At 66.7% G+C, this 15,222-nt stretch overlaps 1 protein-coding gene across 1 annotated transcript; it reads right to left on the reverse strand.

The window, feature by feature from the left end:
• Window positions 1–4,148: 4,148 nt before the first annotated feature.
• AIRE (autoimmune regulator) lies at window positions 4,149–14,573 on the reverse strand. The gene is made up of 14 exons (XM_039245453.1): window positions 14,328–14,573; window positions 13,667–13,841; window positions 13,296–13,451; window positions 12,882–12,956; window positions 12,081–12,194; window positions 11,000–11,139; window positions 10,824–10,904; window positions 9,603–9,718; window positions 8,621–8,720; window positions 7,974–8,159; window positions 7,355–7,473; window positions 7,140–7,242; window positions 5,370–5,438; window positions 4,149–4,433 (listed from the first exon to the last, which is right to left on the reverse strand). The coding sequence occupies exons 1-14, from the start codon at window positions 14,571–14,573 to the stop codon at window positions 4,353–4,355; spliced, it is 1,761 nt and encodes a 586-aa protein (XP_039101384.1). The 3' UTR covers window positions 4,149–4,352.
• Window positions 14,574–15,222: the final 649 nt, after the last annotated feature.

The following is a 15,222-nucleotide window of genomic DNA, read 5'->3' on the forward strand; positions in this document are numbered from 1 at the left end:
GGTACAGAGTGTGGCAGAGGAGCCGGGGACCTACCCGGGGAGGCGGCGTGGGTGGACCGTGAGTGGCCAGGTGGCTCCTCAGGAGGGTCGGCAGCAGCCGCGGCTGCAGGCCGAAGTAGGGGCTGTGATCACCTACTTCCAGACACCTCAGGGTCTGTCGGTGGGGTCTCGTCTTTGCTCCTGGGCTGGCTTTCCCAGTTCCCTGGGGTGGGTTTCACGAGAGATCAGTAAAAGGGCCCCTTGTGCCCCCCACCCCATCCCCTCCTCTGATGGGTCTGCAGGAAGTCTTCTCAGGGAGGGGAAGGAAGGGAGGGGGCAGAGACAGTGGGGGCGGGGAGCGGCTGTGGAGGCAGGAGCCGTGCTGGCCAGTGGTGATGGGAGAGAAGGGGAGGGGTCTGGGGGGTGTTCAGGGGGCCCAACCGGAAAGTCTGGGGACGTAGGGCGGGACGGTGGCCGTGCCAGCCAGGGCCAGATGTGCCCGCACAGAGGTGTGCTGCCCCGCTCTCCTGAGAACCCGCAAGGCTGGCAGGGCCACTGCCCCGCCGCCTCCCGGGCTGCCTCTCACCTGCGTGTAAGGTCAGCGCCCGTGGGCAGCAGGAGGGCCGTGCAGAGAACAGGGAGCGAGGCCCCAGCTCCGCGGTGGGAAGCGCCGCCCGAACCGTGGGACGGCCAGGCGGTCCTCGCGCATTCATTCACTCACTCGTCCACCCTTGCACTCCTGCACAGGCTTTGTGGGGGTCCGCAGGCCTGGGCTCCGGGTGAGGGGTGGGGGTGGCCCCCACCCACGGGCTCCCAGCCCTAGGCACCCATGCCTGCCACGAGGTGGGTGTGCCTTTCAGGGCTCAGACTTTCACAGTTATTTAAAAACAGTCTGAATGACGGAACTACTTTACAAAGGAAACGTCACCTAGGATCCCTCCTCTAACAACTTGTCTTCACCGTTCAGTGTTTTCTTCCAGTATTTCCCTCCCTCTGCACATGTGCACACGCCCATACACACTCATATGTGTGTACATACCCACACACTCACATATGTACATGTATGTATACACATACACATATTCTTTTTGCATGTACCCTATGCATGTACATTCTGTATACCTTCTCTCTTTACATATATACATACTCCTTATATATATGTACTCCAGGTATGTATGTGTGTATACATGGATATCATACATGCAAATATAAATATACAAGTAAGTAAATTAAACCTAAAGAACACTTATCTGTGTGCCCACCAGCCTCGTACGTAACATTTTTACTGTCTGGATGATATCCCAATCTGCAGCTACAGCATTATTTCTCAAGATATTCCTTGGATACTGAATGCTTGGTTCATGTTCAAAGTCAGATTCTGTAATTCTACAGGCCCTTGCCAAACGCCCCTGCACCGGCTCTGGTCGGCCTGGGCTGCAGCGTGTACAGCACAGACCTGCCCCGGCACACACGGTCTGGGGGCAGCAGGCAGCGAGCCAGGGACGAGGAAGGGACAGTCACAAAGGGAGTGGGCGCCGAGGGAGGGACAGAGCGTCCTCATCGCACGGGAACAGCTTGCGCCGGTGGGGTGTTTCTCTCTGGGGGGGGGCTAGGACGCCCGGTTGGGCTGCGTGAGCATGTCGTGCACCTTGGGGCCGGTTTGCGGGTGGCGGCTGGGGAAACTGCTCGTGGAGCCGAGCGGCTGGTCCCGGTGGCCCCTGTGCGATGCCTCCCAGACGGGCTTTGAGTCCCGAAAAAATCGGTGGAGGTGGGGCCCTCAAACCGCGCTCAGAGCAGCAGCGCTGCAGTCGGTGACCCCGCTCCCGTCCCAGGTGCGCGACGATGCATGAGTTCCGCTGGTTCAGGTTACAGGACCCACGACCCGCCCCCCCCCGGCCACTCACACAGGCCCGGGCACATCAGGGCAGGCGCAGGGCCGGAACCCAGACCCCTTGTTCCTAAGTTAAGAATTTCAAAACGTGACAATGAGCCTCCAACCTCGCGCTGGCCGGCCCACAGGCCTTTGTTGCCTCTTTGGATCAGAAGAGCTGATGCTGATATTCTGGCCCAACCACGTCCCCGCTAAAGAGACAACAAGGTAAGGGACTTCTTCCCGGGGACCACCACGCAGGGGGAGGTCGGGGCAACCCTGAACACAGCCCCCAGACGAGAGCAGGTGAGGGACCCAGGGCGGGCGGAGAGGACACCCAGAGGCCGAGGCACCGGGCCCAGCTCCCAACGCGACCCTTGCTGAGGGCGGGCCAGGTGATCAGCGTTCGACAGGGGGCCCAGCGCCAGACGTGATGGCATCTGGAGATGGGTCTTACAGAGGAGATTTGGTTTAAATGAGGTCACCAGGGTGGGTCTGAACCCAATGTGACCGGGTCCCTATGACACGAGCAGACCAGGCACAAATAGACGCAGAGGGAGGGCCAGGAGGTGAGGATGGGGGTGGGGGGGAGGTCATGGAGCCAGCCCCGCCCCCACCTGGTCCCGGGATGTCCCGCCTCCAGGACAGAGAATGAAACAGAGCAGGGAGCCTGAGCCGCCACCCCCTCCCCCCCACCGCGGGACAGCAGTGCGGCCGATTCCAGCACAAACACGAACCGCTCACTTGCTGGGCCCACACATGGCTCAGGGGAGACAAAGGCAGACGCTGTTCCAGCACCAGACGGGCAAGACAGACTTCCGCCCCCACAGACAGACCAGAAGGAGTAGACACAGGGTCGCTGCAGGAATGTCAGCTCCCGGCTGGGCCCCCCGCCCCCCCCACTTCTGTTACTGTTAATGGTTCCAGGCGTGGCCCAGATAGGGTTCCTGGGGAGGCCAGCGGGGACAGACTGAAGAGGCGGGCACACAGCCCTGCCCGGCCCCCTCACCCAGCCTGCCTGCTCGCGGCCCTCTGCACGCCCTCCACGCGCACCACCGGGGGGGGGGGGACGGACAGGGTGAGCGAGCCGGGCCTCGTGTGGGCGCCCCCTCCCAGCCCCGTCCAGGAATGTGACCCACCCTCCGAGCTAAGTCCACGCGTCCCCACGGCCGCCCGCTGCCCGGCCAGGCCTGCAACAGCTGCCTGCCTGCTCTCAGACACCAGTGTCCACACCGCTGGGCGGCCCTGTTTGAACAACCGACTCAACCAAGGGTCATGCGACACTTACCCCCCGCCGCAGCGTGCTGGTCAGCCCCCCGCCCCCCCGCCCGGCACTGACCCAGCCCTCAGCACTGCTGTCCTAGGGGGGCCTGCCCCTTCCCGCCCCAGTCCGGACAAGGGGCCCTGGGGGTCTCCAGAGTCGCTGGGTCACAGCCAGACCCCTGAGGGGCTGGGCCGTGGCACCCTCTTCCTGCTGTTGCTGGGCTTTCCTGGGGTGGGACGCAAGCCGCCGTCCGAGTCAGCACACGTGTCAGCTCTGCGGCCCACCCGTGGCAGGGCCTGTGACCACCCCTGCCCTCCCCGTCCTGGCGTTCTGCCACGGGGCCTCTGCAGGCGGGGGGCTCTGGTGGCACTGACACCTTCCGCCTACACCAAGCCGGCGGCCGTGCCGGACCCGGGGTGCTGGGCCCCAGGCCCCCCGCTGCACCCGACTTCTGACCGTGGCAGGTGCCGTGAGGAAGGTAAGGCCCGGTGCCGTCCTCGCCGCCTGCCGCCCCCCACCCGCCTGACCTCCGGCCCGTCCCCCAGCCTGCCAACTCCCACCGCCTCGTCCTGCTTCACGCTCCGCAGCGGTCACCCGCTGAGGTCACCTGCCTCTTGCATGTGAGCCGTCCCTCCCACCGGAGTACCCCTCTCGGACCCCCATGCCAGGGCGACGCGAGCCATAGGGAACACCCACAAGAGAGCTTTTTCAGATAAATGTGTAGATGAGGAGGTGGCACCGGAGGGGACATATCACGACGAGGAAACAGACGTGCCAAGGCCCTGGGGTGCGGATGAGCTGGGCCCTAGGAGGGCCGGAGGAGGTGGGCGGGCCCAGACCTCATGCTTGGGCTGTACTGGGGGCTCTGGGGAGCTCTGGAGTGCTCCCAGCGGAGACAGAGTGCTCTGTCCACTTCTAGGGCCATTCCCGCCCGCGGGCGTCTCCCTTCCGGCCAGCGTGATGGACACTTCAGGCACCAGAAATGCAGGGGCGCGGAGCCCCCAAGCAAACACCCCGCCTGGAGAGCGCGTCGAAACCCACAGATGTGGTTTTTATTTCAGTGCACACGTTGCTCTGTGTGTCCAAGAAGATGGGCCGTGTCTGCGAGCCGAGTGTGGGCGACGCCTGGACCTTTCAGTGTTTCTTGGTCCTGATGGGAGAGGGGTCAGCTCGCAGCTGAGGCCGCGTCCACGGGGGCCTCCCCTCCCCCAGGGCTCCCCGCAGACCCGCCGTCCTGGGTCAGGAGGGGAAGGTGGGTGCCTCGGCCAGCGGGCGGGACATGCTCTGGATGGCCCACTGCAGGATGCCGTCGAAGGAGTGCTGGAACGCAGGAGAGCAGAGGACTAGGGACCCACCAGAGCCCCCAGGGGACAGTGCACACCCCCTGGGCTCCAGCGTCCCCTGGAATCGTGAGCGTCCTGACCCTCCTATTCACGGGTGGGGAAACTGAGGCTTGAAGAACACAGGACACGTCAGGCGAGGGAGGACTCCGCCTCCGGTGCTCTACCATAACATCCTGCAAACCAGGCCCAGCCTCCATGGCTGCTCTGCCTCCGAGGTTCGAGGCAGGGCCAGTCTTTCCATCTCTGTCCTCCCACAGGACGGGGGGGGGGCATGGGGAGGCCCAACATTCCAGCATAATGGGGTGACTGCCTCCTTTCTCCAACGGTATCGGGCGACTGCTCTGCCAGAGCCACAGGGCCAACATCCAGTGCCCGGGGTCACCCCTAAGGACTCCTGTGTGCCTGGGACCCACCCGTGCCCAGCCCCCCACACTGGGCAGGGCCCCACAGCCCAAGGGGGACACGGGTGGGCCACCTGGGTGTGGAAATGGCTGGCGGAGTCTGACCTCTTGCCAAAAGAAGATGGAACCCCCAAAGCCCCATTTTCTTCACAGCTGTTCATCTTAGGGTGGAGAGGCCTGGGCTCAGAGGGGGCGGGGGGAGGTCCACTGAAGGCAGGAGTCCCCGGGGCACCCCCACCCCCCCGGGGGAAGTCATAGCATCAGAGTCAGGCTTTGGGGTGGCTGAGGTCCCACAGCCACTGTTCCCCCCGGGGTCCAGGAACTGGGGACCAGGTGAGAAACCAGAAAGGCTCAGGGGCCCCTTTTGGCCCCTTTGTGTCCTAGGGGCTCCCGATGGGCCTGGGGTGCTCGGCGCACCCAACAGGGGCTCCCCGGCCCTCCTGTGGCTCGGGTGCTGGCTGCTCGTGGAGGGGGTGTACAGCGGAGAAGGACCCAGCCAGGTGATGCATTACCTCACTTAGGAGGGACTCCAGGTCATCCCTGTGCACAACTGGCTCGTGACTCGCAGAACCGTCCCCTGCCTGCACCCAGGAAAGGGAGGTCAACCCAGCTTCCGCACCCCTGCTAGGGACAGCAGCCCAGCTTCCGCACCCTGCTAGGGACAGCAGCCCAGCTTCCGCACCCTGCTAGGGACAGCAGCCCAGCTTCTGCACCCTGCTAGGGACAGCAGAAGTGAAGCAGGACACCCTGCAGAGGCAACAGGGGCTAATGCCAGGGCAGGGGGTGCTGCCCCAAGCAGGGCCCTGGGAACTGCATTCTAACCTCCGGCTCCCAGGGCGGTGGGCACAGGCAGGGTGGGTGTGAGCGAGCTTGGGGCTGCCTGCTGGGGCCCTGGCACCTCTGGAAGCTGGCTGCCCACGGCCCCCAGGCCTGCCTGACTCCACATGTTACATGCAACCTTCTGGGGAAAGCCAGGTGACCCAGAGAACCAGCTAGAAGGGACCCGCCATGGATGGGGAAACTGAGGCTGAAAGAGGAGAGCGCCTGGTGCAATACCAGCCGTTCACCCATCCAGGGAACATTGCCAGGGTCAACCGTGCCCCCGCTACCCCCACCCCCATAAGGGGCCAGAGCAGGGAAGCAGGCTGTTTCCAAACAGGCTGGGAGGGACAGAGGCCATGCTAGGTGGGCCCGCCTGAGACCACCAGGTTCTGGCTCAAAACAGCCAAATCGAAGCTCATAAACACAGGCCCTTTGAGGAAGCGTGGGGGCCACACCCACACCCTCAGGACCTCCCAGGGTGAGGAGGGGCGAGGGGAGGGGCCAAGGGGCTGGGACGCTTTACTCTCGAAGCAGTGACATTTCACATCACAATGACAAGGGGTCTTAGCTAAGAAGAGGAAAGAACCCAGGTGTCAATTGAAGAAGCATCTGGAAGGAAGGACGCCCTCCGGGGCGGTGGGGGGAGGGGGGCGGATGGTGGTCGGCAGGGCTGGAGCACACCAGGTGCATGAGGGTGGGGGTGGGACGCTTCCATGGGGGGCTGCGCGCGCAGGTGTGGGCTGAGCCCCCTGGTGGGCAGGGCCGAGGTCCCCCAAGGCCTGGGTGGTCTCGCACGAGTTCGGGGAGTATGCGGTGCAGCTGGGGAGCAGGACGGGCCGGATGGGGTAGGACTTATCACCACCCGGGGCCCGGAGAGGCTCTGGAGGCCGGGACACCGTCAGGCAGGGCCAGGTGCGCCACCCCGAGGCTCCCGGGGGCACACAGGTCCTGAGGGAGACCTGCGGTGACAGCGGCTGGGCAGGGGCGCAGACAGACAGGACAGGGCCCCTTCTCCCCAGGGCCCCCTGCCGCAGGCTGGGGCTGGAGAGGACTCTGGCCGGGGGCATCCGGAGGACTGGGACCAAGTGCACAGTGGGGGCCCCACTGGGGAGTCGAGCGGGCCTGGCCGTCCCTGGTGTGGAGCCTTCTTGCTGCTGCCGCCTCACCCCCCCCCCCGCCCCACCGTGGGCATCATGCGCCCCAGGCGCTGGGAGAAGGGGCCTTAGGGGGAGCCCTGGGCTCGGTCGTCCCGGGACGTGCACCCAACGGCCATCTCACAGCCCCTGGCTTCCCTTTCTAACAGCTTATGGGAAGGGAGTCTACGTAAACGACTGTATTGTACAGAATAGTGAGAATAGTGAGCACGTCGCCAAGGGGCGCGGGCACGTCTGCGAGGCCGACGCCGGAGGGCGTCCCCGCCTAGGCCCCGCGGGGTCCCTGCCTCCCGCGGCGGCACTGACCTTGGCGGGCCCGGGCGGGGCGCGGCCGACGGCGGGGGCGGGCGCGCCCTCCGCGGGGGCGGGGGCGGCGTCTCCGGAGCAGGACCGGCATCGCGGGACCGCCCTGCGCACGGCGAGGAGGGTGTCACCGCCGGGGGCGGGGTGTGTGTGAGAGGGGGGGCGCCGGCCCCCCGCGGCGTCCCTCCCGGGCCCCGAGCCCGGGGCGCCGCACTCACCCGGGCCGCGCCGCGCCCGCGGGGAAGTGGCAGCGCCAGTGGAAGGCGGCGGCGCAGTGCGCGCACCGCAGCGCGTCCGCGCCGTCCCCGCACACGCCACAGCGCGCACCTGCCGGGCCCTGCGAGGGGACGGAGCGGTGACTGCGGGGGAGGGGCGCGCACGACCCGCACCCCCCCCCGGAGCCCGGGGGCACCCGCCATGTTTGCGCTGTAGTCCCGAGAGACCTTGCTCCCCCTTAGTGGACCCGGACCACTTTAGGGCTGCTCAAGGGTCCCCAGAACCGCTTCCCCGTTGTCCTGCCCTGTGAGGTGGGCTGGGGTCCCAGGATCCGGAACCGGAATGCATCCCCGCCGCTGGAATCCCTCCGGAAGCCTCCCTTCCCCTGCCCCAGCTCTTCAGAGCCCCCCACCCCTCTTCTGGGTGCGCTCCTCCCAGCGCCCAGCCCCTCCGCCCTTCCCAAGGCCAGTCTGGCTCCTCCTCCCTCCGCCCTGACCCCAGCCCCCGACCTGACCACTGCCCCCCTTTCCCCTGCGGTCACTCCTACTATTTCAGCTCCACCTGGCTGTCCTGCGTGCCGGAGCTCCCAGAAAACAGCCGCGCAACCCCAGCGCCCCTCACCTGCTGCCCCTCGGGGCCCACACCCAGCAGCGGGCGCAGGGTGGAGGGGTCCAGCGCCGGCGCGGGGGCTGCAGAGGGGGGGGCCAGCAGGTGCTTGTAGGGGCCAGCAGCCTCCATGCCGGCCGGGGGCTCCCTGGACAGCACCTTGGCCTCTCCTCCCGCCGCCAGCCTCAGTCCCAGGAGGAGCTGGAAGCAGAGGGTCTGTGCTTGGAGAGGCCGCAGTGCACGCGTGCTTCAGCACCCAGGGAGCCGGTGACATCGGGACCTGGGGACCTGGGACCCACCCCCAGGGGCTGTCGTGGAAGCCCACGTGGGCTTGGAAAGGTTTCCGTGCAGCTCCTGGCTCTGCATCCTCAGCAAGGTCTAAGACCCAGACGGGCTGCCAGGGAGCCCTCAGTACACACCTGGACACGTGTTGTACCCTTCCTGTCTCCACTTCAGCAAAACACTTAAAACATTTTTAGAGAAAGTTATAGTCAAAGGGCAGGGCCGACAGAGCCGAGCCCCCGGCGGGGCCACTCCCCAGAGCTGGAAGCCCGGCTGCCGAGGCCAGGCAGGGGCTGGGGGGTCAGGTTGGAAGCCTGGGGCCCCACCCATGGGAGCAGCCGGGGAGCGGGGCAGAGGGCCCTGCAGTGGCCTGGGCGTACCGGGGTCTCCACGGGTGGCTCCTGGGGCTGGGGCTCCTCGGCCTGGGGCGGGACCCGCTGGGCTCCTCCCCGGAGACAACTGTAGCACCTCCAGGTCCCACTGCTCACGTGGTCCACGTGGTCGCCAGCCAGTCATGCGGGGGGTGGGGGGGCAGAGGGGACACTAGGCTCCCAGACACACGGGGTAGGGGAGGCCTGAGGGCTCCTCCAAGTCACCAATTTCCTTTTACAGATGGGGAAACAGAGGCCCAGGCAGGCCAGTGGGCAGAGCCACAATGGGAGGGCCTCCCTGGCCGGTGAGCAGGAGCACCCTGGAGGCCGGGAAATTGACCCCCGGGGGGTGGCCTTTGCCAGCATGGCCAGTGTCCCCTCTGCGGGGCCCCAGGAATCTGACACCTGCTAACCTGCACAGCCCTGTGCGTGGCTCTGGGGGGCCTTGCCCTCCCGATGGGACCTTTCTGAACTGGGGTGTTTATAACCCCCAGACCCACCCTCGTTTCCATAAGGGGTCAGTGCCCAGCAGAGGCGCCGCTGTCAAGGGCAGGAAAGAAGAGACGATGGAGACCCCACCCCTGGAGGTGAGTAATGGCCCTGGCTGAACCCCCTCATTTTAGTGACCAGCATCTGCTGGGGCTCAGGGACAAGTGACCTGGCCAAGGTCACTCAGGGAGCAGGGGCAGGGCCAGGGCTAGAAGGCGAGCCAGATAGGACCTTGTTTGCAGGTGGGGGCCGGCTGCTCGTGGGAGCTCGGGCTGGGGGTGTGCGGCCACGGGACAGGATGGCCCTTCACTAGGGGCCCTCATTCTGCTTCTCTGCCCCCTGGGGCCCTGCCAGCCGGGCCGGGGGGACCCACACCCCGGACCCATGTCCCCAGTGACCTGGAGCGAGGCCTCCCTCCCAGGTGGGCCCCTCCCCCCAACCCCGTGGGACGGGAACACTTCGGGCAGCCTCCCACCGCGGTCAGTGGGCAGAAGGGGCTCACCTGGGAATGTCCCGGAGCGGCGGGGACAGGCAGGCCAGGTGGAAGGCCCGGGGGCAGCCGTCGCAGCAGATGAGCTCCCCGCCGTCCCGGCACACGGCACACTCGTCGTCATTCTTCTGACACGGGCAAGACACGCGTCCGCTGCAAGGCCCCCTGCCTGCCCCCAGCCCTCCCCCTCAGCACCCGGAGACCAGGAGACCCCGGTCCCCAGCGCAGACCCCGGGGCCAGGCCATCCCTCTTGGGCACACGGAGCCTGCAGAAAGCCCGGTTTCCCGGGGCGCCTGTGCCCCCACGGCCCCTACACCCCACACCCACCCCCACGCTGTCCCTTCCTCACAGCGCAGTGGAGCGGTGGCCATCAGCCCCAGGCACCCGCCGTCCCCTGCACCCGGGGCCCGGACCCTGCCTGTGCCCCTGCCTGAATGGCACCACAGTGCCCTCCGGGACACCTCCTCCCAGAAGCCCGCCAGGCCAGGTAGCCCTGCATAGCAAGGAGCACTCTCATTGTAATGACCCCCTGATCCTGCCAGCAGGGAGCTCCCAGGAGTGGGGGGGGCGGGGGGGGCAGGCGTGTGTCCTGCCTGCTCCTGGGTGCCCGGGTCCCAACAGCGCCTCGCGTGGGCTGGTGGCGGTCAGATCTGTGGCGGGTTCTGCCCCGTGCTGAGAGCCCCAGGGTGCGCTCGGTGCTCAGGCTCCTGGCTCCCTGCAGGGGCCACCTGCCCGCCCGCCGGGCTGCTGTGAGGCTGTGAGACCAGGGACCCGGGGACAGGGACACCCAGCCCGGCCCCGCGGTTTTACACGCCTGGTAGGACTCGCTTTCTTTGACTTATTTGAACACAAGTTGTGTATTATCAGGAAAAGTATATTGAAAAAAGAAAGCTGGGGGGCGCCTGGATGGCGTAGTCGGTTAAGCGTCCGACTTTCGCTCAGGTCATGATCTCGCGGTTCGTGGGTTCGAGCCCCGCGTCGGGCTCTGTGCTGACTGCCAGCTCAGAGCCTGGAGCCTGTTTCAGATTCTGTGACTCCCTCTCTCTCTGACCCTCCCCTGCTCACGCTGTCTCTCTCTCTCTCTCTCTCTCTATCTATCTCCTAGAAATAAATAAAAACATTAAAAAAAAAAAAAGAAAGCTGGACGCAGTGAACAGAAGCATCAAGCGGCAAAGAAGGACCCCCCTGCAGATGGGGGAGACGGGGGAGCCCCACTGTGGCCCCGGAATTACCTGGTGGAGCTGGGGCTCGCTGGGGAGGGTGGGAGGGGCCTGTACCTTGCCCTGGTGGTCTGCTCTCGGGTCACCCCCACCCTGCGAGGGAGGAAGGGCGGGTCACCGGAGTGAGGAGCACCCTCTGAGCCAGCCCAGCGCCCTGCTGAGCTGTTTTGGGGGAAGGTAGAGCTTACAGCAGAAGCTGGGGTCCCCTTGGCTCGGACCAGGGTCTTCAGGCCACTGCTACGGGTCTTGTTCTTCCCCCCACTGGGGTCTTCATACTTGTTGGGAGAATAAAACTCCCCCCCAACCTGGATGCACTTCTTGGAGCCACCTGGGAGGAGAGGCTGGCTGGGCTGGGGGGCCAGGAGGAGGGGCAGGGCGATGAGGGGTGGAGGGGGAGGGGAGGGGTGGGGGTGGGGGGGCAGGAGGCAGAGGGGCAGGGGGCTCTGCAGCTGGCTGCTGCTTCCCCACACCCACGCAGCACCAGGCAGCTCTGGGACCAGGGTCCTGGGCACAGCAGGGGTCCTCTGTAGGGGTGGCGAGGGGTGCTGTACCGGGTGAAGCGTGTCCACCAGAGTGCGGCCTTATTTGGGAGCAGGGTCTCTACAGGTGGGATTAGGTAAGGCAGGCTCCGGAGGGACACTGAGTCCAGTGAGGGTGCCCTCAAGCAGAGCGGAGAGGACGCACACAGATACAGGGAGGAGACCCGAGACTTGGGGGCAGCCAGAAGGCACTCGGGGGAGAGGCAGGAAGGACCCTGCCCCGGAGCCTCTGGAGGGAGCTCGGCTCCGCCCACATCTGAACTGTTGTTTTACGCAGCCAGTTCGTGGCCGTTTGTTCTAAGTGCCATAGGGAACTATTTCGGGGCCCTCGAGACCCTCCCTGGGGTGAGACCAGCCCCCACATTGGCTCCCAGGGGCCGGCTGGCCAGTGTCCAGCAGGAGGGATGGAAGGAAGTGGTACGGGGGTGGGGCAGGTGCGGGACAGCTTCCTGGAAGGGGATGAGCCCAAGACCCCGAGGGCCCATCGGAGGGGGCAGAGTGACCCAGGAAGTGCCCTGGACTGCCAACCTCCCTGCAGCCCAGGAGACTCCCACCCCGAGGGACGCCCTCGATGCCCGTCCCTCCCCCCAAGGGAGCAGAGCCCCGCCCCACCTGCAGGGCCAGCTGCTGAGGACGCACATGGATCCCACGGACCACGTGGACCACGTGGACCACGCGGATGGGGGGTCTGCGTCCCCCTGGCAGCACGCGGTCGGGCAGCGCCGTCTACCTGACTCAAACACTTGCTGGATGAGGATCCCCTCCACTGCCCCACGGGCTCCGGGGACATCCCCAGACGACACGGCCACGGCTCTCTGCACCGAAGTGGACATGGTCTGAATTCCTGGGGAGGGAGCACGGCGGGGGCGGGGGGGGGTCATTGACTGGAAAGATGGCCCCTGAGCACCTCCTTCCTGCAGACAGCGGGGAGCGCAAGGCGCCTGGGCCGCAGGATCCCTCTCCTTCCGCCCAGGGCAGGCCTTTGAGGGGCAGCCCCTCCACAGACAGACAGACAGACAGACGGCCCGTGTAAGTGCAGAAACAGGCCATGAGGGGGCGTCAGGCTGTGCGGTAGGTGGGGTGTATGTGTGTGATGCGTGTGGCGTGTGGCAGGCAAGCCAACTGAACCCAGCAGGCAGGACTGGACGGGGACCCCAGGACATGGCCCTGGGCTGTGCTGGGAGGGAGGCCGCGTCCCCAGGGCCTGTCCTTAGGTCAGGTGGCCGTAGGAGGTCTCTGGAGCCCCTACCTTGGGGCAAGGAGGGGACAGAGAGGGGCCAGGCTCCATCCAGCCCAGGGACCAGGAAGGATTCTCTGGAGGCAGCGCAGTTGGGCTGAGGGACAGGGACACCGGGACGGGCACACGTGGGGTAACCCGAGGCGCCCCCTCTTTCCCCAGGGTGGCTGTGCAGCCGAGGCTTTGGGGTGACACTCCCGGACTGCAGGGTCCCAGCTGCCAGGACAGACCTGCAGAGGGCAGCACCTGGCCGGCCCTTGACCCCGTGACCCTGGCCAAGGGGACCTGGCTCACCGTTCCCCAGCGGGGGGCGCTGCGGCTCTGCGTTGCTCTCCGGCTTCTTGGAGGACTTGGCCTTTGCCTGGGAGCCTGCAGGGGGAGCTGCACCAGCCTCCAGCCTGGCCCTCCGCTCCCCAGGAGGTTGGGGGGGGGGAGGAAGGGGAGGAAATGCCGGAGGCCAAGGTCGGGGGGAGCACCTACGCCCGCCCGTCGTCCCCTTGCTTTCCTGGCTCTGGTGTCCCCGGCATAAAAGGAACCCCCCACCTGCCTGCTTCTCGGGGGGCCTGGCTCAGCTCATCCACTAAGTATCCAGAGAGATCCCCCGCAGCCCCGGCCGGGCGGCTCCAGGCCAGGCGGGGAGGGGGTAGGGCCTGGGGTGTCGGGCTCCCCAGGGCAATCTGTGACCGACCAGCTCCTCAAACTAGATACCTGGGCTGGGAGTGCCCCTGGGAGACAGCGGCGCAGCTGGGGCGGCCCTGGGCTCCTCCAGGGCCTTCCTCTTGGAGGGGGGTCTGGGCAGCAGCACTGGGGCCTTGGGGCCAGTGGGGGGCTTCCTCCCCTTCCGGGGCGGGGTGAGGTCCACGTCTGCAGGGCACGAGCAGGGACCCAGACTCCAGACCAGAGCGATGCCTCACCAGGTGCAGGAGGACCGGGCCCCTTGAGGCTCAGGAGCCAGGGCGGTCCTGGGTGGGTCCGGGGGTCCTGCGCACCCCACCTCCCCTTCCCCAGCCCAGCTGGGATGACTCCCGCCAGGGAGGCAGGGCCCCGCGGGACGCCAGCTCCTCCCGCAGCCCCCGCACCTTTGGGGAAACAGTCTAGGATGGGCTGCAGCCGGGCGTATCTCTCCAGGTTGTAGTCCTTAAAGAGAACCCTCCAGAAGTCCAGGATGGCAGCTGCGTCTTGGGTCAGGAGCCACGAAAGGAGCGCGTGGAAGGCCTGTGGGCAGCCTTCCTTCTCCTTTAGGCGCAGGGTCTCCTGAAGCAAGAGGGGGGGCTGGGAGGCCCCACTTCCTGCCCCCCTCCCCACTACCCCCGACTTCCCGACACCCCCTCTGTCGTTCTAGAGGGCAGGACACCATCCCAGGGGGCGCTGCAGGTGACCTGGGCACCGTGTCCGTGCCCTTAGCCTGCAGTGGGCGTGAGGATGCCCGGGGGTGCTGGGGGGGAAGGAGGCCCCCCGGAACTCATCTTAGGGGAGCGCGCCCCTAGCTTAGAGGGTGGCCTGAGGAGGGCTGGGCAGGGGCGCTGGGGAGCCACAGGAATTCGCCCTGGAGGCCCCGCGCCTTCCCCCCTTCCCACAAACAGCCCACCCATACCGCCTCCCTTCCCCCCACTCGTAGGTGGGGCGGGGTCCATCCAGACATCTTCCATCAGGAGCTCATCTTCCCAGATATGGCCCCTGGCTCGAGGGCAAGGCTTGGGGAAGGCTAGGGGGGCCCCGGGGGTCTGGGTTGGGGCCCACCTGGAACTTGTCCTCGGGGACCACGTCGTGGTCGGCCAGCGCGTGCAGCAGCGGGAAGGCGCTGTCCACGGCCACGGCGATCTCAGTGCGGTGCAGCCTCAGCAGGCGACGCAGCACCGTGTCCCCACCTGTCCGGGCCTCACCCACCGTCGTGGGGTCCGGGGGCGCGGGGCTGGGGGCCCCCTCTCCCCGCCTGGGGTCCCGTGGCCTTGGGGGACCACTGGACTTGTGGGGAGTCTGGGCCATCTCTGCCCCCCGGCCCTTCCCTGCCCCTGGCCTGCCGGGCCCCCGGGAGGGCACGCCTGGCTGGGCACCTCCGCAGGCCAGGGCCCTGTCTCTGTTATACTAGGCTCCCGAGGACAGAGCAAAGGCTGTGTTTCCCCAGAGCCAATCAGGGCTGGAGGGAGGGGCAGGAATGGAAACTTCCCTGCGATCCAGCACAGAGAAGGCCCCGTCCACTCCCGGCGCCCACCTGCCAGCTTGCTGCTGGCTTCTCTCTCCTCTGTAAAGGAAGCTTCCCGGCCAGCACCTGAGCCCTCCGCGAGAGGGCTGGGAGGGCTCTCAGCTCCCCGACTGTCGTTCTGTTCGGCCCTGGGTCTTAGGCCTGGGGTCTTGGGCACGAGCAGGGGCTGCCCTGGTGCTCGGGCACTCGGGTGGGGACTGTGGGCGGTGCCCCGGGTGGGGAGGGGGCATTGCCACCCCCACTGCCCCAGCTCAGAGCCCCGGGCCTGGGCTGTAGGAGGGTCAGTTGGAGGAGGGCCTGTCTGATGGAGGGCGGGCATATGACAAGTGTCAGTGGGCACAGCACTGGGCATCGCCTAGAGGCGGTGTGAGGCTGGGCGAGTCGCCTTCCTTCTCTAAGCCTCAGCCCCTCGTCTCTAACTGGAGCACATCC

This window comes from Hyaena hyaena, unplaced genomic scaffold, assembly GCF_003009895.1.
Source record: "Hyaena hyaena isolate Hyena2069 unplaced genomic scaffold, ASM300989v1 scaffold_254, whole genome shotgun sequence".
NCBI lineage: Eukaryota > Metazoa > Chordata > Mammalia > Carnivora > Hyaenidae > Hyaena > Hyaena hyaena.